The following is an 18,749-nucleotide window of genomic DNA, read 5'->3' as shown; positions in this document are numbered from 1 at the left end:
AGCAGGACCACAGTGGACAAAATATGCCCGAAAAGCCAAACAAAACGGAGCACAGCCGACCTCGTTTGACCCCGACGCACCCTGTGCGCTTCTCGTAGCAAAGCAAGTGCGGTTTGCGACTCAGCAGAGCTGCGTGGAACCGCTCGTAGTGGGAATCTGAACAGCGCGGTAAAGGCCAATATGCGAATGCATGAGCGTCCGACCGAACGGCGAGCTCACCTAAGAGTTGCGTGCAAGCGGAGGCCAGCTTGTCGTTGGTGAAACGCTTGTCAGTCGCACACCTCGCCGGTCGTCCACAAGCGCCTGGCGGCTTTCGACGGGAGCCTCTTGCAGTTCTTTCGCAAACTCTAAAGGGCAGACTATCGCTATCGTGAAGAAAAATTGCATGTTGTTGGATCCGCCGTTATGCGCTTAAAAACGCCGCTACTCGCTATTTTGTCAGTAAATTGTAATAAAAGTATTGCTTTGGCGCCATCTTGGTGCCAAGTAACTACGTTGAAGTGAGTTGAGGAGCTTCATTTTGACAGAAGTATCGCTTTGGCGCCATCTCGGTGCCAAGTAACTACGTTGAAGTGAGGTGAGGAGCTTCGTTTCGACCGAAGTGTTGCTTTGGCGCCATCTTGGTGTCAAGTATGTTGAAGTGAGGTGAGGAGCTTCAGTTTGATCGGCGTATTACTTTGGTCTCATGTTGGTGCCAAAAAAACTACGGAATGTTGAAGTGTGGTGAGGAGCTCGGTTTGGAGCTTGACTTTTGTGTCCGGAACACTACTGTGCCATATTGAATCATCTTGGAGCAATATATACAGCATATACTGTGCAATTCTACTTTTGTACTTTTGAACAATTGTGTTCTTTATCTTGCCGCATTAATCATCCTCCATTGTGAATATTTTAAAAAATGTTATCATCTTTTGCATCGCGTGCGGTCACGTGAGCTCACAAGACAATAGGGACGCATCGTATGTATCTTATTTAATAATTAGTTAATTGATTTATTGTGAATAGAAATTGGTGAACTTATTTCACAATTGTATTTACAAATCCCATTTTACTGAAATACAATGATAAATATATTCACAATTTTCATAAATGGTGAATTAATGGGAATTAAAATAATTACAGTTTGAAAGAATGAATTATTAAAATATGCTATTTCGCGTAGAGATTTTGACAAGGTTTGCAACGAGCTGAAGTGTTCGTGGACAAGCTTCTCAAAACAAATACAGTACTTACACGTTCATCCAAACCATTTATTTTGCTTTAGTTATATATATTTTTCAAAACGACCCCAGAACGGTCTATGCTACATAGAGTTTTTCATCAAACCATGACTCAGTTTTCATTCTTCTGGCGATTGGCATCTACAGTACAGTGGAACCTCTACAGGCCTTGCGTGTTTTGCTTTTTCTTTGGCACAGACGGGTACCAAGGAAGGCAAACAGAGGGCGGATGAGGAGACGACCACACAGCTGTAAACTTTCCACTGCACAGCTTAACATTACAGCGGGGAAATTTGGTTGACGGGGGGCAACACGCCACAGTGAACGCCTCGCTTGGAACGCCAACAATCTTTAAACCTTGGCATGTGACTGTTGTCCACGATAAGGACACTAAGGGCCCGCTGCATTAAAGCGGAGACTGTGTAGTGTCATACTGCAGCGTCCGGAGGTAAGGCACACCAACTGGGTAAGCTATCACTAAACTCTGCAACGTTTGCATCAAGGCAACTGGGCCGTTGTTGTTTGTCGCCTTGATTCGACCTTTGCCGATGACCACGACCTGGATGACTGAGATCTACACAGATACTGTATACTACCATCAACACGCACGCTTAGTGAAAAAGGAACATTATTAAGATGTAGGGGCTACTTAGTACAATATGGCGGAAGTAGGTTACACACACAATCAGGCCAAATTGGAGCATTTTGCTTCCCTTTCCGTTAAAGTCAGCAAAGTCCCGATTGCTGAATGCTTTTAAGAGATTATCCTGAGTGCCTATCCCCCGGTGTTGAGGTAACCATTTGAAAAAATATATGTCTCTCCACTTATAAAATGTCTTCTGTTAATAATAACATCATATAATGTTTTGTGGAAGTGCGAGGATAAGAAAGTAGACCTTGTTCCCCCCCCCCCCCCCTCTCTCTCATATTTTATTATCACTTTGCTGTGACAAGGCAAGATGTCAGTGGTTGGGGGGCAGTTGCACGAGGCAGATGATAACTGCACGTTAATGTCTATAGATGACCTTGGCTAGGGAAAAAATGGTCAGACACTTCTTAGAGCCATCGGGTCTCCGAGCATGCCAGTTTGTATTAAAGTGTACGTCTTATTATTCTCAACAGTGCTCGTCTTGTCACTTGTCTACTGAAGGGTTCATACTTTGACAAGATGTGCCAAGAGTGATTTTTCCCTCACAATCGAGGCAGATATAAAAAAGAAAAAAAGAAAAGAAAAAGTTAAACCTGTTCAACATTTCCGATGGCAAATGCTTATGGGTGAGGTCAACACCGAATCGGTGCTTATAATGTAAAACTGAACGAAAGCCAATCAGGAAGCCACTTGAATCTTGCGCTGTTGGCATACACAAATAAAGGAGAAAACGGTGAGGTGAATTTTTTGTTTGGGTTAACATCATTCAGAAAAATAAAATAAAATAAAGGTTTGCAACTGCAATGTATTAACAGATGAGCTAACAGTTAGCCTAGCGTCCTTGATTTGCGTTTCTTTGTATTGTTCTAAAATACTGCCTCTCATCGTTCATTGCTGGTACGACAGCAGACATCTGGTTTAAGGGAGGAGGCACGTGATTATCGGTGGAGTTTTTGTGCGCGTGGTGTGCTATGTTCGTCATCTTGAGTACGCCACACACTGTAAGAGCAGTAAGCACGCCACAATTCTTTTCCTTGTCTTTTGTGATCTCTCACATTTTAAAAATCGGTTAAGATGTTCAAAATCAGTGTGTGCGTACTCCGCTTTCATAATAGCACAGAAACGCCTTTTTGTGAAGACTGTGAAAACCAAATCAAGAGAGAGTAACTTACACTTGTCGAGTTAAGAATGTAAAAATGGTATTGAGAATATTTCCAGTTTTACAGTGGCCACAGTTCGAGATGCCCGAATGGACCGATTCAATTTCCTGTATGCCTTTTGTGATTATTTATTTTTTTCCCCTGAACGAATTGGCGGTCGAGGTGCCACTGTACTTAGGAAATAAATATGTTGTTAAAAAAAAAAATCTAATAAAGGCTGAAATATGCTACGATCAGTCTAGGGTCCTTCCACTTTGATAATATTGAGGTTTTGATCTTGCGTCGACATGCTGCAGTCCCGAACATTCCTGCCGGAGCAGCTGCTCTCGAAATCCGTCGTCTTACTTCCCGCCTCTCTGAACGGCTGAGGATGCGAGCGGTCGTACGCGGGCACGTAAGGCTGGCCGTAGGGCGCCAAGAGAGTCTGACAGTTTTGCTGCGGGTATGCGCCCGCGTAGGGTTGCTGAGTCTGCGGAGGGGTGTGAGTGAGCGGGAGGTTCTCGGTGCCGCTACACGGCGGGAAGCCGTTCATGCCCTCGGGGTTCAGGACGGGGAGTTTAAAGGCCTCGACGGGTTCCAGACTCTCGAGCGGGTCGTAGGCTACTTGGTTTTGGCTGCACTGGCTGAAGGCGACTTGGCTGAAGTCGAAGGTGTCTTGGCCGAACGAGGACGAGGCGGCGGGCAAACAGGAAGGGGACGGAGTTTTGTTCCGCGCTTGCCGAGCGTTGCCGCAAGGTCCCGCTCGGGACGCGAGGCTCTGGAGAGTGCTGAGGATCTGCTTCTGGATGTGCGTCTGCTGCGACTGCTCCCTTTCCAAGCGGCTCTGCTGCTCCGCCAGCATCTTCACGGCCAGGCCCAGGCTGCGCACCTCGCACCCCAGCGTCTGCATCTGATCCTGCAGACCGCCCCTGGCCGCGGCGCTCTGGGTCGGCTCGCCGCGGGTAGGCCCCGGCCCGCCCGAGGTCTGCATGTGAATGACGGCGCCCCCGGGAGCCGAGGATGCTAAAGCAGCCGGTGGACGGTTGGGAAGCCGGATTCCACCTCGAGGTAGCGAGTGGAGGGAGCGCACGGACAGTCCGGGTCTCTGTGGGACACACCGCCTGGTTGTGTTGGCTCCACCATCTTCCAGTCCGGTCTGCGGAACGAGGATGAAAACATACACTTCATATTATAGCAATACCTTCACTGTGTCTATCTATCCAAAGCAACAGCTGAGATTCCAAAGCACAACACATCATGATCCAAATCAGACGAGATCATGTGTCATCTAAGCTATACGGTATACGGAAAGGAAGACCTCATGATCCAAAGCAGACCACATCCTGTGTCATCCATTCATTTATTTATTTACCTAGCTATGGAAAGGTTAAGATGTTCATAATCCAAAGCATAGCACATCATGTGTCATCCGTTTCCTCACCTTTTCTGTGGTCAGATCATAATGTGTTGATGCTGCTGAAGATGATGATGATGAAGAAGATGGTGGCTGCTGCTGTTGTTGTTGTGACATTGCAGCTACGTCGGATCTTTGGACATTTGCGTGATCTCGCCTCGACAATGACGCCACCTGGTGGATCAAAATCAAAATAAGTCGACTCCTTTTTCCGATTGTGACAGGCAAGAACGCCAACAATCACACCTTGATCCTGTGCGTCAAGGCTTTATCCAGAATCCGTTTGCGGGCTGCCAGCATGGAACTGGTGGCGGGGGAGGGCGTCACTCTCCTCCTGGTGAAGGCCACAGACGCTGTTCCCAGAGAAGACGTGGCACTCGTCTCCGCTCGTTGCTGACTCTGCGCAAGAGAGGTGACGCTCACAATCTGGACGTCGTTATCGTCCGCACACTGCTGCTGGTCCGGCCGGCTCTCGGCGCTGCCTTCCCCACACCCGGATGCTTTCGCATTTCCGTCTGCTTCCGCGGAAGCCTGCTTGGCGAGCTTGGTGAAGCCAGCGTGGTGGGACGCGCCTCGTAGCAAGTGTTGCAGACGTATGCTGCTCCAGCTCTCCTGCAGCCCACCGACTAGATTGTGTACGTGCGCCGGCGCCGCGTTGCCCCCGGCCTCCAGAGGCCTGACCCTGCCCGGCCGCCTGCCTTGGAACTCCCGGAGGAACAGGTAGATGGCCTGTGCCGACACCTTGATGTTCTCCAACTCCAGCACGGCCTTGATTTTGCGGAAACTCAAGCCGGCTTTTCTCAGCTCCACCACTTTGCGCTTGGCGGCGTCGTCCAGGCGACCCATGGCGTGGTTTCTATCTACGGAAAAGAACACCTCATGATCCAATAAGGCAGTATAAGGCATTATGGGTGACATCTATCTGTGGCAGTGGTTCTCAAAACTTTTTACAGCAAGTACTGCCTCAGAAATACTTAATAAGCTCTCCAAGCTTTCCTGAGGAGTATATCTAATAGAACATTTATACAAGTTGTACTTAAATACATGTATGAAAACAAACAGTTCTGAAAGAGTAAATGCAAGTGGATTGTACTTAACAATGAAATACAACTGGACTAAGTACAGTCCAGTTGTATTTCATTTTTAAGATGTCACGCATAATGCCTTATACTTAAATTCAGTGAACTGGATAAAGAAAAAAAAAAAAAAAAAAAAAAAGAAAAAATTAAAAAAAAAAAAGCTTACGCCACTGTATCATTATGCACAGTTTGAAAATTTTATTCAGCGATTCTTTTGCAAAGCCCTAGAGGACACACACTACTCGCACTACAATTTGAGAATCAATTGATCTATGGGGAAGGAACAGTTCATGATCCAAAGCCCACCACATCACGAGTCATTGATTCAGGTGCATCTCAATAAATTACAATACTGTCAGACACGTCATTGTATTCCAGCATTGCAAACTATTTTTTAGTTTTACTTTTGGAATTATACAGATTCATTTGACACACACAAAAAAATACTTTTCAGAAGGCCAATTCCAACTTAATGTCCATATGAAAAAATCTGTTTCTTATGTAACATTCGGATTTCTTGGAAACGGGAAAATTCTAATTTGCTAATTTTCGTTAGCTGTAAAATAACATCATCAAAAAAATACATCCAATCATAAAAGTTTACTCTGTGCAGTCAATCTATGAAATATCTGAGTTTTTGAATTAAACTACAAAAATACATAAGGTTTCCTCATTTATTTATCTAATTTATAGAGCTGTCTATTTGTGGTAAGGAACTGCTCATGATTCAAAGCAACTTCATCAGAAAACAGACCGATAAGCTACATTCACACAAGAGACTGTTGACTTGCGCACCAAAGCCACCCCAAAATGTATCTTATATTATCACCATAGATTTCACACTTAAAGGAATAACAAAGAACACACAAGATACACATTTACTGCAAAAGCCGTGGAGTCTTAACAGGTTTTACCCTCAAACCCTGCTTTGAGATACAAACATGGGGGGGGGAGACTGGTTTGCGTCGACAAATACAAAAACACAGTCGATCGATTACCTGGTGAAAGCAAGAGACACTTGGTGACATTCGAGACGGCCTGGGTTCGAAATCGCTCCGTCGACAAGCTAACGATACATTTATTTATTTTTTATCGAGGAGAGCATAAATAAACAAATGAGTCGTAAATGGCGCTCGGTTAGTGACGATGTTCCGGTCCACGACGTCATCAGCCAGCGACACTTGAGGCCCGCAGTCGCCCGGGATTGTACAACCTGTAACAAAAACATGTAAGTTGACTATTTTATTAAATAGTTACAATTGAGAACATGATTTTATTTGCTACTTTTTATTACATGCAACGATTTGCCGTGTAGAGGAATGTCATATATACTTAATATATTGAGCATTTCTATGATTTAATAACAGCCCCGTGGTTTCCGTGTCTGTCTGAGTTGAATCGGCCTGAACGAAATTCAATGGCGGCTTTTTTCCCACCCCCCCATTGAATTTTATTTCAATCGATTGCCACTTTTTATTGTTCTAACTTAATCACATCCTCGTGTTGACCTTTTTAAATCTACATCAATCGTAATATTTATTTTTTTTTCTCCCAGAAGTTACACCGCAACCGAATTTTGAAACGATTTGCGGTCATGTGTGAAGCTAACAAGCTAGCACACACACGCACACACACACACACACACCACGACATTCATTAATATTAACGCCACTTCTAAATTAATTCAAAACACAAGCGCTGTACTTAAACTATAATAGGTTTTGCTTGAGACTACCATCCTTTTATGGATTCAACAATGTTGTATTATTGCGTGCACTGTGGATCATACTAAAGTGTTCCTAATATTTTGGTTTTCGCACTTTGGATCGATAGATACTTTATTCATCCACACGGACATTTCACCGTATCTGTTGTCTCCAGACACACAATGAAAACAACACAGGGCAAACCAGACATGCTGAGTAACTAATATTATTAAAAGGTATAGAAATAAGTGTTACTATTGCCTATCAATAATAATATTTTTTTGGGGGGGGGGGCTGGATAAATAAAGAAAATCCCAGAAGGAAAAAAAAAAGTTTTTTCCACAAGCGAGGGAGTGGGGGATGGGTTGGTTGGACACTTAAAATCAGATTTGTGTGAAAAATATTTGAAACCTGTTTTTGTGTGTGTGTAAGGGCTCCATCACCTACCAAGCGGAAGGAAGAGGAGAAAACTAAAGACCGAGCCAAGGAGAAGTCTGCCGCCAAGGATGGCGAAAAGGACAGAGGGCGGGAGAAAGCCAGGAAACGCCGCAGCGCGTCCACCGGCAGCAGCAGCAGCAGGTCCGGACTCCACAATCCCAAGTGATCGATTCCTAAAACATGCCAACATTAAAAAAAATAAAATAAAATAAAACATACATTGGCATTGTCTTACAGCCGTGCAGCAAGCGCAAATATGTGCTCGTCTTAATGCGACAGGTGTTGACGGAAACAAACAGAGAACGAAATGATTCCAGCCTCAACAAAATTATGCTAATCACACATTCATGCGCCAGCTGCGACAGGCAACACTGATGCCCGGGCACTTCAAGGTACTCGGACTGGCTAACGGTTAGCCAGTTAACAGCCAGCCACTAACCTGAGCTCACGACAGCCAACTGTACACTCTCATTGGCTGACGCCCACGTGACTCGCCAGGCCAGGCCCCGCCTTTTAAAGCCACAAGCACTCAGCTTCAGATATTATGCCTGAACCTTTCCTATTTCACCGTTCTATTTGCTGCTCTCTGGTTAACGTATTTTTCCTCTTTGCCATCCCTGGCGCGCTTCTAAACAAACAAAGACCAAATCAAAACGCACTTGTGAAGTTAGTAAGTTTTTCGATGCGCATTGAGGCGAAGTCTCGAGAGATTTGCCGACGTCACCAGCACGATGAGTTTTGTGCCATATCCTCCCAGAAACTTCTGCTCGAAATCCAAATGGTACCGCTTTTGGGGTATTCGACACGACATGACTCTGAAAGGAGCTTAATGCTGACGGGTCACGTTTACAATCAGGTCCCGATCGAGCTCCTCTTCCAGCAGCAGCTCCGGTTCCAGCTCGGGCTCGTCCAGCGGCTCCAGCTCCTCCGGAAGCAGCCACTCGGGGTCCTCCAGCTCGCGGTCGTCCTCCTCTTCCAGCTCCTCGGGATCGCCCAGCCCGAGCCGCCGGCGCCACGACAACCGCCGCCGCTCCCGCTCGGCGTAAGTCCTTGTTAATATTCGGTCGTCGCTCGGGCTTATTTGGCACGGTGATCACTGTTGTCGTTCGTCATCCATCGTGCAGGTCCAAAACACAGAAGAGGGGAGACGATAAGGATAAAGATAAGGATAAGGAGAGGAGGAAAAGAACTCCCAGCCCCAAACCGACCAAGGTTCACTTAGGACGACTGACCAGGAATGTCACTAAGGTCTGCATTTTTAACAACAACAGTTCCTCTGAGCTTTTACAGCTGTTCCTGGGAAGAAGAAACTAAAATTCTTCTTGTGCACAGGACCACATCCAGGAGATCTTTGCCACGTACGGGAAAATCAAGTCGGTGGAGATGCCCATGGAGAGGCAGGTCCCGCACATGTCCAAGGGCTTCGCTTACGTGGAGTACGAGAGCCACGAGGAGGCCCAGAAGGCGCTCAAGTACATGGATGGAGGTCGGAGATTGTTGGGTTCTGTGTGTCAAACCCGTGTACGGGGTTCTTCGCCGTACAACCGTTCCAGGTTACAAATGTGTTTGCGTAGCGGCGTAATCATCAGGTTCGGGTTACTTTATTCGGACCGGTAAGTGGATGGCTTTTGCAGCAACAGTTGACTCTCTAGAACTGTTTTCATACAAATATTGACTGCAATTATGACTGAGCTACGACATTACAACTATTTTGATAATTAATTCATCGTTTAGAGGTCTTGTTTATCTTCAAATTGTCAAAATCCTCGCGATTTACAGCCTCTCAACAGTAAATAGTCCTCTGTGAAAGCAGACTGGTCATATTTGTTTCAGCAAAATGAGATTTTTGCAAACATGTCCTGTTTTTGAATAAAGGTAAAGGGATGGAAATTAAAAAAATATTTTTTCCGATTCATTGATTAGTTGAAAATAATAGACGGATTAATCGGTGATTAAAATAATGTTTAGTTTCAGCCCTACTTGTAAGTTTATTTTTTTACATTTTTCTTGGTCTGGACGATTAGGACTTTTTGTCAATATATTTATCCTTTTTAATGATTAGACTTCCTCCAAAGGTTCTGACTTTATTATACAACCCCCATTCCAACGACGTTGTTCAACCTATATTTAATTGAATATACCACAAAGACAAGATATTTAATGTTCAAACTGATCAACTTTATTGTTCTGAGCAAATAATGATTAACTTAGAATTTTATGGCTGCAACACATTCCCAAAAAGGTGGGACAGGCTCATGTTTACCACTGTGTTACATCACCTTTTAGGTTGAACATGATTTGCAAAACATTGTATTGTTTTTATGTTTAACAACATCCCAACTTCATTGGAATTGGGGTTGTAATTTGTCACTTCTTTTTTTTTGTAAGATTCCGACTTTTTCCTCACAAACTCGGGAGTCTTTGAAAGGATGTTGACATTTTATCTTTGTACGATTGTTTCTCTTGTAAGGTTATCCTTTTTTTTTTTTCTTGTGGAAATGGAGCATAATTCTCACTTGTACTTTGTACATTTAGGTGATATCGTCGGCGTAGGAACAGAACTGTTGTAAACCGAGGACCCCCTGTACCTAACGTTCTGGCCAGTGAGCGTGCGCCCTCCCTGATGCTAAACGCATTTCAACTTGCGTTCGTAGGTCAGATCGACGGACAGGAGATCACGGCGGCCGCCGTGCTGCCCCAGAGGGTCCGTCCTCCCCCTCGTCGCCTGTCTCCCCCTCGCAGAATGCCCCCGCCGCCGCCCATGTGGCGACGCAGCCCCCCGCGCATGAGGAGGAGGTCGGTCTTCCTTAAAATATTTAGTTTCCCGCTCGGTGGCCAATCCGATGCTCTCCCTGGCTGTGCATGGTTACTTGCTGCCATTTTAAAAATGTCCCCGTTTAGTGGAAATATGCTGACTTTGTATTATTTTTGTTGTCGCTTCAGGTCCCGCTCCCCGAGGAGGCGTTCGCCCGTACGCCGCCGCTCTCGTTCCAGATCTCCCGGCCGCAGGCGTCACCGCTCTCGCTCCAGCTCAAACTCGTCCAGATAAACAAGTTTTCTGCTTCCAGTGGAATTTCAAGTTACTTTTTATTACTACAAAATTACAAAACAAACATGTTGCCCTCGTGTAGATGTTCTTTTTTTTTTTGTTTTCTTTTTTTGTGAATTTCAAAGTGAGTTTCTTTTAATTTTTGTTATGTTGATCCTGACGAGTACAAGCAGAAATTGTGACCCTTTGTACTCTGTATTGACAGTTTGAAGAATAAAACTTGTGAAACGTCAACAGCATCAAGCTGGTTTTATTCATGTTTGTATTATTTATTTTTAGGTTGTTTGTAAAATGTTGTTGAAGCACTGTCACACAGTAGTTGAGAGGCAGAATATTACACTAACCCCTTTTCTGTGGCGCTCGGCCCAGATTCAAACCTCGAACCTCAGAACTTTGAGGCAGATGTCAGCCACATCTCCACTGTGCTCCTAATACTACAGCTAAATTAGATTTTACTAAACAGAGGAAACCGTTAAGAATGTATTATTTAGGAAACACGTGAGCGCCGTGTCACATTTATTAGTGCCATACAATATAAAGGTATTTTTTTTAAATGGTCATTAATGTGACTACCCCACTAATTCATTTTTTTTTTTTTATAATACAATCCAGATTGCCAAAATGCTAAGTCATTCACAGTTACTGACGTACTTAATGTTTTTTTTCAATTATTTATTTGTATTATAGTCATGTTTTACTAATATCCAATACCCAAAAATAATTGTGTGCCGACTTTACTTACAAATGACGGTGACGTCGGCGACGTAGGAATGAAATTCCGTCGTAAAGCAGGCGACTCCATTGTTGATGTAATACCCGACAATGTCGCTGGGGGTCGCCCCCGCTCACTACAGGCTTACTTTCGCTATTGCCAGAAACCAGTTCCGAGTTGTCGCCGTCCTTGCCATCCTCACTCGTCCTCGCACCGAGTTCGTGTCGCACGGGAGTTTGAAACTTTGAGCAGCCGAGCGGAGACCTCTTGAAGATGTTTTCAGAGCGACAGTACAACAGAAAGAGGGTGATGGAACTTGTGGACAAACCGGAAAATAAAAACTGCGCCGACTGCGGAGCGGCAGGTAGACTCTCGGGGCGATAGTCAATATGCTATGCACACCTATTATGTTACTCTCTCTAATGACACTCATAAGTAAATGTATTTATTTTAGTGTAGATTTGGTTTTATCTCCCAAAAGAGTTTTGGGGTGAAATAAATACATTTCATGAAGCTAACAGAATCCAATATATGTGTGTGTGTGTAAAATTCCCAAGCTTAATTGATTTGCATGAGACCATAGCTTTATCAAAAAGAGCTTTTAAAGACGATTCCAGTGAGTGTTATTTTCCCGTGTCAAATATGAAGAAAGTTAGGACTTTTTAAAACACACGCCAAAAAAAAATAAAAAATAAAAAGCACAGTTGTCTGGTCAGTGTCTTAATTTAACGTCAACGTGGGTTGAGATTTGAGGTGTGACCGTTTTATTTTTTGAATCGGAAGGTTCAAACCTTTGGTAACTTTCTACAACCTATTTTCATAAGAGGAATTGGAAAATTGGAAAAATTCATTGGAAAACCTGCAAAACGCAGAAACAGACGATTATAATCATGATGACGAACATAAAGTAACTCTAGAAAGCCAAGGGCCCAGCTTCACAAAGACAAAGAAAATAACGCTCAAGAGCCACACGCACAGTTTGCAGATGGCGGTCCGGTGATGTGTGAAGATTTGACTTTTGACACCTGTCACCTAGACCTACCGGACAGAGGTCACAACGTTACGGGCGTGTGTGTGTTTTGTAGATCCCGAGTGGGCATCGTACACTCTGGGTGTGTTTGTGTGCCACAGTTGCTCTGGCCTCCATCGAAACATCGCCCAGATCAGCAAGGTCAAGTCTCTCCTGCTGGACCCGTGGACCATGGCACAATTGGAGGTAGAATTTGTTTTTGTGTTAGGGTTAGTTTTTTTTGTTTTGTTTAGTTTTCCTCCAGCCCCTCTGAAGAGCGCCTGACCGCAAAGGCAAGCTACGCGTGCACCAAGATTGCGTATCGCTCGCAAACATCACGTTTGTCTTCCTTCCCTCCTGCAGTTGATGGACTCTGTGGGCAACCACGTGGCCAAGGCCAAATACGAGCAGACCGTGCCCGCCTTCTACTACCGGCCCGCTCACAAAGACTGCGCGTAAGTAGCGCACCGCAAGTTTTGTCAACGGCAGCGAGACTCCTGCGTACAGAAACTTTCTGCGTGTGACAAATTCAAGGTGCAGATACTATATGTCAAATTACAATGATAATAAAGCACAATTGTAAAGTGGTGCCCTGAGATACAAGTTCCATTCATTCGCAAACACTTGTGTCTCAAATGACTTTTCCCTGTTGAAATGAATGGGAATGCCATTAATCTGTTCCAGCCCCCCCCCCCCCCCCCAAAAAAATTAAAAATCCAACAAGAAACCTATTTTTTTAATAAGAAGAATATCATCCAATAATATTTTTAAAACATGCATTTAATGGCATAATCAAATATAATGTAAAGAACCTAAACAGTTTTTGCATCAATTGAATGGACATTGTGCTGCTCCTCCTGGCGTACGTGCCCTGGCCTCTTGGCGGCAGTATAGAACAGACATTTCGAGACAAACACGAAGAAGAGTTTCGCAGCTGACTCAACGAGCTGCAGTAATAATTACTCATTTGTCCGTCATCTACCAAATGCTACATTAAAAAAAAGTGAATTACTTACAAGAAATATATTGCAATGCTACATGAAATGTACAGCTAAGCTAAAGTTGATTGACTTCTGCTTGTTACAATCATTGGGATTGCACAATATTATGTATAAATGTATATTTATGTCTTTTTAAAGTTACTCAGGTGAAATCAAAGTACTGATTTATTGATGGCTTTTAGTGTACTCCAATAATGTTGTGCTGAACTGGAAGACGTTGACGGTGTAGCTTTTGTTGCCGTGCAGGCTCCTGCGTGAGCAGTGGATCCGCGCCAAGTACGAGAGGAAGGAGTTCGTGCCCGGCGGGACGCAGGAATCCTACTCGGCAGGTAAAACGGAATCGTACCACTTTGCTCTTGGTTTAACCGGCCTTTAAATCGCACTTCTTCTCTTCTGTAAAGACGTGCGTGGATGCATTCAGTTTGAAAGAACTTGAACTTGTTTCACGTGGCCCAAATCCTACACAGTGGCGCCCGCCTGGAAATACTCGTTCCATTCATTCCGTGACCACGGAAAAACATACAATACTCACATAATGAAATGAAATGTAAAGAATGAAGCCGTTTTTGGCACCCTTTTGCTCCATTTCAATGGACATTGTGATGCTCCTTCTGGTGTGCGCATCTTGGCCACCTGGGGGCAGTATGATATTGACATAAGTCAAAACATGGTGACGGTCACGCTTCGGTAAGCTGCAGTAATATTAGTGGTTCTTCACAGAGGATAAAGAACATATGCCGGTGACGATTGTTATTTTATCTGTCTACGTGTTGCTCAACCGTTTGTGTTCAAATATCAGTTTCTTAAAGGTTTATAACACCACTGTGTGCATAGGATTTGATCCAAATGGACCATACAAACAAGTATTATTAGAGTGCCACGACGGGCCGGCGCAGTCTTCGTCGGCGCGGGGTGTCGTGTCTCTCCGTCAAATGTGTCGTTGTGCTGTTCAGCAATGCGGCTTCGTGGAACAACGCGCCTCTTTTATGCTCGCGTTGTTGAGTTATTTGACATCCCGCAACATCATTTCAGAAGCTGGCAAGTGTATTTCGGTGCTGCAGTTGCTCAATCTTCTTTTTTGTTGTTGTTGCATTTGACCTTAAAAGATGCCATCACTCTTTACGGAAATGCTTCCCTTGTATGTTTTCCTCAAGGGAAGTGCATTATCACTTATTTTATGACTATGACTAGCAGCATTGCATGGCTATTTAAAAAAAAAAAAAAAAAAAAAAAAAAAAAAAAAAAAAGCACATGACAGTGTTGGTTTTGTCTTTTTATTCTGTTGTGTGAGCATGTGGATGTGTTTTTGTGGTTTCCGTGTGTGTGTGTCTGTTAGGCAATGATAACGCGCATCTTCCTGCAGCGCAATTTCTGGTTTGCTCACACTCCGAGTGTTAGTAACACAAAATAAGCGAATTTAAAAAAAATAATAAAATAATGCAGTTGATTTCATTGAGGACACTGTATGGATCTGTACCTAATGTTGCGACTCTTTGGAAATAATCCCACGCTGTCTTTTTTCGCACGTCACCGTGCGACAGGCTACCGGGAGGGGTTTCTATGGAAACGAGGCCGAGACAGCGGCCAGTACCTCAGCCGAAAATTCATCCTGTCCGAAAAAGAGGGCGTGCTCAAGTATTTCAACAAGCAGGATGTGAGTGACGAAGATACGCAAGATGAGGTTTTTTTTCCCGTATCAGATTATTTCGGTTCACTCGAGAGCACAAATATTAAAAATACATCACAATATGAAGCAATGCAGCTCTACCTGAACCGCAATAGTAGACATATTTTTAAATGAAACTGACAGTGCCAACCGTATTTTTGTTTTCGCAAATGCAGCGCTTATATTGGATCTGGAAATTGTAACGGTGTACCTAATGAACTGTCCTGTGACTGGACATACGGCAGGAATACCTGTTGCTCAACTTTTTTTTTTTTTTTTTTGTGTGTGTGCCTGAAATATCTTATATGAAGATGAAAAAAAGTTACATTTGGACAACATTTGAGCAACAGCAAAGAAATTACAAGGGTTTTTACAATGACTTGGTTGGACTATTCGGCCTTAATTGCTATTTGTCTGTATTTTTGTCCGTTTTCTGAAAACGTGCATACCCACCGTTCCAAGCTAGTTGTGGGTTCACGGTTCACCTCGAGGGAACGTGTGAGTGGCTTTCAACGGTCATGCATAATGTAATGATGAAAGATTCACAGTACATTCCCCAATTTGTGGATTTTATTTTATTTTTTAAATAAAAACATTACATATCCTCCCTGCAGTTGACTGGCAACCAGGCACAGTGCCACCAGTTTAACAAATAAACTCCACCGATATAACAGCAAATTGGGCCAGCGTACACAGTAAGTAACTATACATTAAGGTTCAAAGAATGCTATAATGTTTTGTTATTTCTTTTTGTGTAGGGGAGAGAGCCTAAAGCGATCATTAGCGTCGGGACGCTGAACGCTAGTTTCCAGCCCGCTAAAATTGGCACAGCCCACGGGCTTCAGATAACCTACTTGAAGGACAACAGCACCCGCAACATCTTCGTTTACCACAAGGATGGCAAGGTGAGGAGGGGCCGTGCGACGTGACGCCGTTATTGCAGCAATACATTTAGTCGCCGAAATTCACAATTCCACCCATTCGTCCGACCGTCTAGTACGCACAATTCAAATTTGGTAACAAGTGGAAAAGAAACGGCTTGGACGAGTTTGGCAAAAAATGGTCAAAAAGGATTCTTGAAATCAAAATTGCAGACTAGTTCATCTTTGAAGGGCCCCTGGTGTTACAATTTGTTGCGCTTACTGACAGGAACAGTGCGCCAACCAAGACAGAAAGAAACCAGGGAACTAAATACAAGCGAACTGACGAGACAACGAGGCACACCTGGACAAGACACGAGTGGCTGGAGGGTGCCGATTGGTTGACACGAGGCAGAGGGCTGACGAGGACAGGTGGAGACGAAAACCAAACGAGCAGGCGGGACGTGAACGCGCGACACAGGACAACTTGACACAACATGAAACAAACCGAATGGGATCAAAACCAAGTCGTGACACCTGGAAAATGGATTCTTCCAATCTTTTCGGGCATCGGTTCTTGAGATTTTTCATGATATACAAAATGCCTAGCAAATTTCATGTTGCTAATTTCGTAGCGATGAGATGAAATCTCGAGGACGGTCTCTTCTTTGAAGAACACCCAGAAATGGCCAAATGGAGTCTTTGAACAATAAATGGTTTGAGGGAACGGCGTCTTGACACTTTGTTTCTGGCTCTACGCACAATAGACACGCCTCACCAAATGTCACGTTGTGAACTGAAGCTAGCTTCGGGTCTCCATCCAGCGGGTGTTGTTTAATGCTTCAAGTCGCTTAGCAACCAAAGTGTCCTTTTCTGAAGGAAATGGTAGACTGGTTCAACGCCATCCGAGCAGCCAGATTTCGCTACCTGCAGGTGGCTTTCCCCGGAGCTCCCGCAGCCGATGTAAGTCACTCCTACTACGACGACTAAAAGTGGTCCGATTTGGACTTGAATCCAAATGCATTTGGGAAAACAATATACCTCAAAAGTCAAAGTAACATTGAACGCGACATTATCAATCTTAGTGAGCCTCCAAACTAAAGAGGAACTTGCGTTGCTGTTTTTTCCAGTTGTTGCCCATGGTAACCAGGGACTACGTAAAGCAGGGCTTCATGGAGAAGACTGGTCCCAAGGTGACGTCTGCCATTGCGGTGCGCGGTATGAAGTCTGAAATGTAAAGTCATCGTGCTTATCTCACGTACAGCACACGGAGGGTTTTAGGAAGAGGTGGTTCGCCATGGATGACAGGAGGCTCATGTACTTCAAAGATCCACTGGTGGGTACCTGACAAAGGGCTTCATGGCAATTTCCCGTCCGCTAACGCGTCTCCGTTGCGTCGCAAGGACGCCTACGCACGAGGCGAAGTGTTCATCGGCGCTAAGGAAAACGGCTACAGCGTCCTGCCGGGCCTCCCGTCGGGCGTTCAGAGCTCCCACTGGCAGTTCGGGATCACCGTGGCGACGCCGGACAGGAAGTTCGTTCTAGTGTGCGAGAGCGAGCGGGATCGGACGGACTGGATGGAGACGTTTCAGACGGTCGTCGGCAGGCCGATGCTACCTCAAGAGTACGCGGGTACGTTCAATCTGCAGCCGGGTTGCCTCATTGTTAGTTTTAGTCATCTGTGTTTGAGTAGTGCAACTTTATTTTTCGTGAATTTTATTACACAGTGGTTAGCTTCCCTTGGTGAGGTATTCGCGTCATCATAGCAGACTTGAAACTTTGTTTTATCGTTCCCCCCCCCTAGATCTGCTCACGATACGCAATTCTACCAAATTTCATGTCGCTCAATCATTTGGTATCAAAGTAGGTCAAGAAATGGCCAACTTGATCGCAAAATGGCCACCTCGAAGAAAAATGGCAGACTTGCCGTCTCTTTTCGGGTATGGCGTCTTGAGTCTTTTATGTAGGTCTACTCGTAATAGTCATACCTCCCGGATTTCATGTTGCTAAGTGAAACTGATTTGAGGGGCCGAATTTCCGGCCCCTAAAAAAATCTGCGGGGATGTTCATCGCACAGGAGCCGCCCACGTGCAGCGAAGAAAACTACGAAACATTCTCACAGTTTACGGTCACCCTTTTGTTGGGTTACGTGAATCCGTATTTGGTAGTAATCGGACAAAGTCTAGTCGTCGTTGGTCTCTGGAGCGTGTGCCCATTGCTTTGTAAAATGGTGTCATTGTAAAATTCAAGTGGTGTTTTTAACCCCCTCTCATTCCGCAGTGGAGGCCAATTTTAAGCACAAACGGTGACTTTTCGGTTCTTTGAAGAAGGACTTGTGTCGCCGGACGAGGAGACGAACTAGAGGAGCCGTCGAAGGAGCAATTCTTCCCTTCTTCGTACTCGACGTTCGCACTATGAGCAACAAAATGCGTGAGAACAAGATGTTCCCGATCGGGCAACTCCAATACAGACTCGCTCATTTTTTACACGCTTGCTATTTGGATTTGACTATTTGATGTCAGTGTAATTACAACAAAAAAAATACAAATAAAAATCTAATTCTTGTACCGATCCAGTAGGGGGAGACAGAGTACAAGTTTTAAATGTTCTCACTTTGGCTTCACTCAAGTTATTGTTGCCATGGTAAATGATTTTCTAATTTTGTACAAATCTGCTAGCGCTAATTTGCATTTAGAGGCCCCATCTCCACATAATTTTCAAAACTGTGCTGCACAGGGAACTGGTTCACAACATGCAGTCAGCCTCCACACTTACCTGTGCCTCTGTAGTGCTGCCCTTTTGGTTAG

General features: G+C 44.5%; 3 protein-coding genes across 5 annotated transcripts; 2 read left to right on the top strand and 1 right to left on the bottom strand.

Moving 5' to 3' along the window:
• Positions 1-1,048: 1,048 nt before the first annotated feature.
• LOC133415281 (uncharacterized) lies at positions 1,049-6,623 on the bottom strand. The gene is made up of 4 exons (XM_061701223.1): positions 6,500-6,623; positions 4,669-5,282; positions 4,450-4,596; positions 1,049-4,164 (listed from the first exon to the last, which is right to left on the bottom strand). The coding sequence occupies exons 2-4, from the start codon at positions 5,266-5,268 to the stop codon at positions 3,268-3,270; spliced, it is 1,644 nt and encodes a 547-aa protein (XP_061557207.1). The 5' UTR covers positions 5,269-5,282; positions 6,500-6,623; the 3' UTR covers positions 1,049-3,267.
• A 52-nt stretch (positions 6,624-6,675) lies between these two features.
• Positions 6,676-10,928, top strand: LOC133415282 (RNA-binding protein with serine-rich domain 1-like). Of its 3 annotated transcripts, none has more exons than XM_061701226.1 (7): positions 6,676-6,729; positions 7,640-7,786; positions 8,529-8,687; positions 8,770-8,893; positions 8,978-9,131; positions 10,300-10,441; positions 10,589-10,928. In XM_061701226.1, coding segments are annotated over exons 1-7 (834 nt in total). In that variant the 5' UTR covers positions 6,676-6,727; the 3' UTR covers positions 10,695-10,928. The 3 variants fall into 3 exon arrangements, with proteins under 3 accessions (XP_061557210.1, XP_061557209.1, XP_061557208.1); XM_061701225.1 differs by having other exon boundaries at positions 8,526-8,687; XM_061701224.1 differs by having other exon boundaries at positions 8,502-8,687.
• Positions 10,929-11,600: 672 nt separating this feature from the next.
• On the top strand, positions 11,601-18,473 carry LOC133414742 (arf-GAP with dual PH domain-containing protein 1-like). Its single transcript, XM_061700339.1, has 11 exons — positions 11,601-11,770; positions 12,492-12,622; positions 12,779-12,870; positions 13,663-13,745; positions 14,958-15,070; positions 15,841-15,987; positions 16,822-16,905; positions 17,073-17,135; positions 17,207-17,278; positions 17,346-17,574; positions 18,223-18,473. The coding sequence occupies exons 1-11, from the start codon at positions 11,680-11,682 to the stop codon at positions 18,249-18,251; spliced, it is 1,134 nt and encodes a 377-aa protein (XP_061556323.1). The 5' UTR covers positions 11,601-11,679; the 3' UTR covers positions 18,252-18,473.
• Positions 18,474-18,749: the final 276 nt, after the last annotated feature.

This window comes from Phycodurus eques, chromosome 16 (assembly GCF_024500275.1).
Source record: "Phycodurus eques isolate BA_2022a chromosome 16, UOR_Pequ_1.1, whole genome shotgun sequence".
In the NCBI taxonomy this organism is placed as follows: Eukaryota; Metazoa; Chordata; class Actinopteri; order Syngnathiformes; family Syngnathidae; genus Phycodurus; species Phycodurus eques.
Note: the sequence above shows the minus strand (reverse complement) of the source record. Positions and strands in the feature narration are given on the sequence as shown.

What these genes read in the sequence shown, in the direction of transcription:
- LOC133415282 (XM_061701224.1), top strand. An exon ending in ACCGGCAGCAGCAGCAGCAG is followed by an intron (nt 7,787 to 8,501) that starts GTCCGGACTCCA and finishes GTTTACAATCAG; the next exon opens with GTCCCGATCGAGCTCCTCTT. An exon ending in GCTCAAGTACATGGATGGAG is followed by an intron (nt 9,132 to 10,299) that starts GTCGGAGATTGT and finishes TTGCGTTCGTAG; the next exon opens with GTCAGATCGACGGACAGGAG.
- LOC133415281 (XM_061701223.1), bottom strand. Translation starts at nt 5,268, where the DNA reads ATGGGTCGCCTGGACGACGCCGCCAAGCGCAAAGTGGTGGAGCTGAGA. An exon ending in CCTTGACGCACAGGATCAAG is followed by an intron (nt 4,597 to 4,668) that starts GTGTGATTGTTG and finishes TTGATCCACCAG; the next exon opens with GTGGCGTCATTGTCGAGGCG. An exon ending in ATGATCTGACCACAGAAAAG is followed by an intron (nt 4,165 to 4,449) that starts GTGAGGAAACGG and finishes CTCGTTCCGCAG; the next exon opens with ACCGGACTGGAAGATGGTGG.
- LOC133414742 (XM_061700339.1), top strand. Translation starts at nt 11,680, where the DNA reads ATGTTTTCAGAGCGACAGTACAACAGAAAGAGGGTGATGGAACTTGTG. An exon ending in TTTACCACAAGGATGGCAAG is followed by an intron (nt 15,988 to 16,821) that starts GTGAGGAGGGGC and finishes CCTTTTCTGAAG; the next exon opens with GAAATGGTAGACTGGTTCAA. An exon ending in GCTACCTCAAGAGTACGCGG is followed by an intron (nt 17,575 to 18,222) that starts GTACGTTCAATC and finishes CTCATTCCGCAG; the next exon opens with TGGAGGCCAATTTTAAGCAC.